The 5,652-nt window shown below is 41.0% G+C and overlaps 1 protein-coding gene across 1 annotated transcript; it reads right to left on the minus strand.

Moving 5' to 3' along the window:
- Positions 1–3,600: 3,600 nt before the first annotated feature.
- LOC136156344 (olfactory receptor 7D4-like) lies at positions 3,601–4,644 on the minus strand. The gene has a single exon (XM_065919040.1). The coding sequence runs from the start codon at positions 4,642–4,644 to the stop codon at positions 3,601–3,603; it is 1,044 nt and encodes a 347-aa protein (XP_065775112.1).
- Positions 4,645–5,652: the final 1,008 nt, after the last annotated feature.

The following is a 5,652-nucleotide window of genomic DNA, read 5'->3' on the forward strand; positions in this document are numbered from 1 at the left end:
TCTAATTTTATTGGAATATTAAGTTTTAAGTAATTTGACATTCTAGCTCAATTTTTTCTCTTCAGGTGAGGTATGTTCTATGTGTTCCTCCCTTTAGCTGGTTCTAATTTGTATCCTTTTGCTCTAAAACTATTATAATGAGTAGAGTGCTTTTCTGAGATCTGAGTAACTCTAGTGCATGAGAGAACTTGAGGAGGTCCTCTCAGTTTGAATCATGTTGGAAAATTATTGAATGTGAGATAGTTCCCAAATTTGTAGCAAATTGTCCTATAACAAGGATGGCCCTGGAGATGCTTGAACTAGTGCTGGTGTCTGGTAGAGGGCGGTCTTGTGAGTGTTGCTTGGGCTCTGCTGATTCACAAACTCTCTGCAGTAAGGAAGGGAGTAGAAAACATCAAGCTAAGTTGAAGCCCATCAAAGGTCTCTGAAAACCACAAGGAAGCTCTGGAGCTACAGTGATCCTTAGAGTTGGCTAGATTTGGGGCAAAGGAGCCAAATGCTTACAACCCCACATCATACGGTCATCAAAAGTGGACTGCCTGGGGGCTCTTCTAGCTGAGGCAGATCCCTCTCGGAGTTGATTGCTGATGGCTGAGTAACACCCAACATTGAAGCACTATATCTCTCATTCATGCAGGAGATTTTTTTATTGTGGTAAAGCAACTGTCAACTTAAAAAATATTCAAACCTAAGAAAACATAGACAGAACACTCTATGACATAAATCACAGCAAGGTCCTCTCTGACCCATCTCCTAGAGTAATGGAAATAAAAACAAAAAGAAACAAATGGGGCCTAATTAAACTTAAAATCTTGCAAAGCAAAGGAAACTATAAACAAGGTCAAAAGACAACCCTCAGAATGGGAGAAAATTATAGCAAATGAAACAGCCAACAAAGGATTAATTTCCAAAATACACAAATAGTTCATGCAACTCAATACCAGAAAAACAAACAACCCAGTCAAAAAGTGGGCAAAACATCTAAACAGATATTTCTCCAAAGAAGACATACAGATGGCTAATAAACACATGAAAAGATGCTCAACATCATTCATTATTAGATAAATGCAAATCAAAACTACAGTGAGATATCACTTTTGATACCCACTTGAGTCGATTGTTAATGAGGTGGATAAACCTAGAGTGTATCATACAGATGAAGTAAATCAGAAACAAATATCAAATCCTAATGCATATTTGTGGAATCTAGAGAGATGGCAATGATGAACCTATTTGCAGGGCAGCAACAGAGATACAGACATAGAGAGCAAACTTGAGGACAAGGCAGAGGAAGGAGAAGGTGGGGCAAATGGAGAGAGTATCAAGGAAGCATACGCACTATCATATGTAAAATAGACAGCCAGTGGGAATTTGCTGTGTGGTTTAGGGAGCTCAGATCGGTGCTCTGTGACAACCTAGAGGGGTGGGATGGGTTGGGAGCTGGGATGGGTTCAAGAGGGAGGGGACATATGTTTTCATATGTGTACCTTTGGCTGATTCATTTTGATACATGACAGAAAGCAAAACAATATTGTTAAGCAATTATCCTTCAATAGAAATTAAATTTTAAAAATATATTCATAACCTAAGAGTTGAGAGTTATGCTTTATTCAGCAGGAACTTTTAGGACTTAAGTAGGGAGACAACATCCTCAAGTGAGCCTGAAAGAAATGGTTTGAGGAGGCTGAGGGAAGAGCTGGGCTATATAGAAGTTTCTCTGTAGAAAGGCAGATAGTCTGAATGTTGAAAATATTTTTGTGAATTGAAGGAAACCAGATACCCCAAGTTAAAGAATTTAGTGCTTTTCTGTGTATGGGAAGATTCAAGAGTCTGGGCTCATTGCTGAAGCCATTCCTTTCATATGCATCTCAGCTATCTGAGGCCAGTATCCTGTGTTTTTCACATCCTGAGCTCCCTGTGGCTCACAGGGAGAGTAGCTGCAGTCTGATGGCTGTTAGATCACAAGTATTCTTCTCCTTCCTGAGTGCCCTTAGGGTTCACCATCTCACACAGGAGGGCGAGAATCACTAGTGACTGTGACATCCTATTTTTCTGATATGGTGGGGAATACTCCATATCTCACAACATAACATAAAATCTACCATCTGAAGTATTTTTTAAGTGTACAGTTGCCTTCAGTACCTTCACATTGTTTTCCAACCATCACCACCCTCCATCTTCAGGACTATTTCATCTTCCCCAAGTGAAAATCTGTCCCCATTAAACACTAAATCCCCTTTCTTCCTCCCAAAGCTTCTGGCAACCACCATTCTACACTCTCTCAGGGGCAGTTTGACTACTTTAGGTCCTCATTTCAGTGGAATCCTTCAATTTTTACCCCTTTCCATCCAGCTATGTAATATTATTGGGGAGAAGTTAAATGGAATGAGAAAGAGAATTATCAGAAAAATTGGGAATTAACTTTGCTCTGGTAGGTACTCTCTTACCTACTCTTTGGGAAACATACACCCAGTTTTCAAAGGAAAGTTCCAGTTGAAGACTCAGTTAATAGTTTCTCACTTCAATTTCAAAACACCCAGATTAAGATAGGGAATTCATCACTCTCAGTTCAGTTCAGTCACTCAGTCGTGTCTGACTCTTTGCAACCCAAGGACTGCAGCACGGCAGGCCTCCCTGTCCATCACCAACTCCCGGAGGTTACTCAAACTCATGTCCATTGAGTTGGTGACTTTCTCAAAAATTAGACCAAGATCATTAGGAACTAAAAATTTACTGAAAGTCTTGTTCCTTGAGGTAGGGTTTAGATCCTCATATCAAAGTGTGGGTAAAAAAGTCAATGAAAACAGTGTAGAAACAATAAATAACATAAATGAGAGGGCTATGATTATTTTTCAATGATAGAAACAAGACTGCCCATGACCAGGAGTCCTGGATCATGCATAAAAAAAGTGAGAATGGTATATTGATGTGCTGTGCAAAATCCAGGTGGGAATATGATTTAAGTGGGTGAGTCTAAAATGATTTCCCAAACCATTAGAGTTATTCTAAGAGGAAAAACATGTTATAGGAAAGAAAAAAATCTGAATACATCTGAATACTTTAAACTTTGCTTCCTGTTGCTTTTGTTCATTAAAAGGATACTATCTGCACATAATGGCCTGCCTGGGGAACCCTGATCTTCTGCCTGAATGTTAAAACAAAGTGCCTTTGTTCAGGGACACTCTGACCTTGTCCACCTGTGAATGGCTGCAAGGAAAAAGAAATTAACACCTCCCTTCTCCTGAGGCTGGTCATTTCAGGAGATATTTGACTTTACTTCTTCACCTCCCTTTCCCTTTTCTATAAAAGAATCTGGCAGCCAGGCCCTGATAAGATGGCTATTTCGAGACACTAGCCTTCCATCATTTCCAACTGCCGGTTTTCTAAATAAATTATTATTCTTGCCTCAGTACCTTGTCTCCAAATTTATTGGCTTGCAATGCAGTGAGCAAAGCAAGTTTGGACTTAATAACAAACAGAAAGCAGAGATGCATATACCCTATGTGACTGGAGATTCAGAACTTCTCGTTGCACATATTTGATTTTACTGCCTTTTCCAATCTTATGAACCAAAAGAAAAGAATGGAATTGGTGTTAAGATTAGGCAATCCTGTGGGTAATTCTCCAGAGGGCACTCTTGATGTCCTTGTTCCTTAGACTGTAGATGATGGGGTTCAGCATAGGGGTGACCACAGCGTACATCACTGAGGCCACAGCACCCTTCCTGGGGGAAGATGAAACAGCTGAACTGAGGTATACACCAAGACCTGTTCCATAAAACAAACAAACAACTGCAAGGTGAGAGCCGCAGGTGGAGAAGGCTTTGTAATTCCCACCTGATGATGAGACTCTGAGAATGGAGGAAATAATTCGAGAATAAGAGTAAAGAACTCCTGAGAGTGGAACTCCACCGAAAATGGTACCAATAAAAAGGATTAATATGTTATTGATGGAGGTGTCTGAACAGGCAAGCTTGAGGAGTTGAGAAAGGTCACAAAAGAAATGAGGGATTTCTGTATCTGCACAGAAGGTAAGCTGTGACATCATCACGTAGTGCAGTTGGGAGGTCAAAAAGCTGGTGAAAAATGATGCCAGGACCAACAAGACACAGAGGCAGGGGCTCATGATGACCAGGTAGTGTAGAGGGTGACAGATGGCCACCAACCGGTCATAGGCCATCACTGTCAGAAGGAGACTCTCCAAACATGCAAAAAGGGAAAAGAAGGTCACCTGAGCTAGGCAGCCTGCATAGGTGATGGATTTGCTGTGTGTCTGGAGGTTCACTAGCATCTTGGGGACGGTGGTGGTGCTGATACTGATGTCAGTCAATGACAGACTGGAGAGGAAGAAGTACATGGGGGTGTGGAGGTGGGAATCAGAGATAAAAGCCAGGATGATGAGCAGGTTCCCAAGCATGGTCACCAGGTACATAGACAGGAAGAGTCCAAAGAGGAGGGGCTGAAGTTCTGGATCATCTGAGAGTCCCAGCAGGAGGAATTCTGAGACACATGTAAGATTCTGTGGTTCTACGTTGATGGGGCATCTTTTGAAAAAGAAGAGTGTTAAATAAGCAAAACAAATGTAGAAGCATCCAGATAAGTGTTCATATGTTGGATTTAAGCAACCCATAAATAAAGTCTTCATACTTGATTATACACTCCAGTACTTCTGCAATATTTCTAAGTTCTCAGTTGTGAGCATGTCTTTATTGATGACCAAAATAGTCACCTCTTTCTTTGCACCCATTTATGTGGTGACCCAAGGACGAAAGAGCAGACAAAACCAAGGACAGTCTTGGAATGCAGGAACAGAAAAACCAGACCCTTATCATCTTTCCCTCCCCCATGTTGTAACTGTTAATAGAACAGTATAACCTGTCTCCCCTCTTACCCCATAGGAGAAGGTATTTGCCCTACTCTTCCCCCTACCCAGTATACATGCCTCATACAATCAGCAAATGACCTGCAAGACCCCATCCCACTCCATGTGACCTGGCTATGAACGTGGACTAAGGACCCCTGTTCAACGTCTGTTCTCCCTTGAGCTGGCCTGCTGTTCTAACAGCATCTCCCACTCTAATAAACTTTATTTCCCTCTCATTCTGTCTCATGTCTGGAAATCTTTTCCAACCCACACCCGGATGACTACATTTTACACATGGGACTAAAGAATATTAGAGAAGGAAGGACATTTTGAGATCACAAATCCAGGAACACAATAAAATATCTGGGTGGTTTTTTTTTTGGTTTTTTTTTTTGTTTGTTTGTTTTTGCTGTTTTTTATTTTAGTTGCTAGGTAATACTTCTTATATTTCTCCAAGCCTAAGCAGGTCCAAGGGTTTGATTTCTCATCAAATCCAACCCTTTTATGAATATTTGAGAAATTTAAGACCAAAGTCAGGTCTCAAACACTAAGTTAGCCTTCTTATGCCAGCTTAAAATATTTTTAAGTCCATATTTCCTTAGAGACTTTGCATTTCTCCTAAGGTCAGTTCCCTGAATGCAGGCTGAGTTAGCAGGATATAATATTGTGTAGAGGGGCTTCCCTGGGGCCTTAGTGTAAACAATCCATTTGCAGTGCAGGAGATGGTGATTCAACCTCTGGATCAGGAAGATCCCCTGGAAATGGATATGGCAACCCAATCCAATATTC

Source organism: Muntiacus reevesi, chromosome 1 (assembly GCF_963930625.1).
Source record: "Muntiacus reevesi chromosome 1, mMunRee1.1, whole genome shotgun sequence".
In the NCBI taxonomy this organism is placed as follows: Eukaryota; Metazoa; Chordata; class Mammalia; order Artiodactyla; family Cervidae; genus Muntiacus; species Muntiacus reevesi.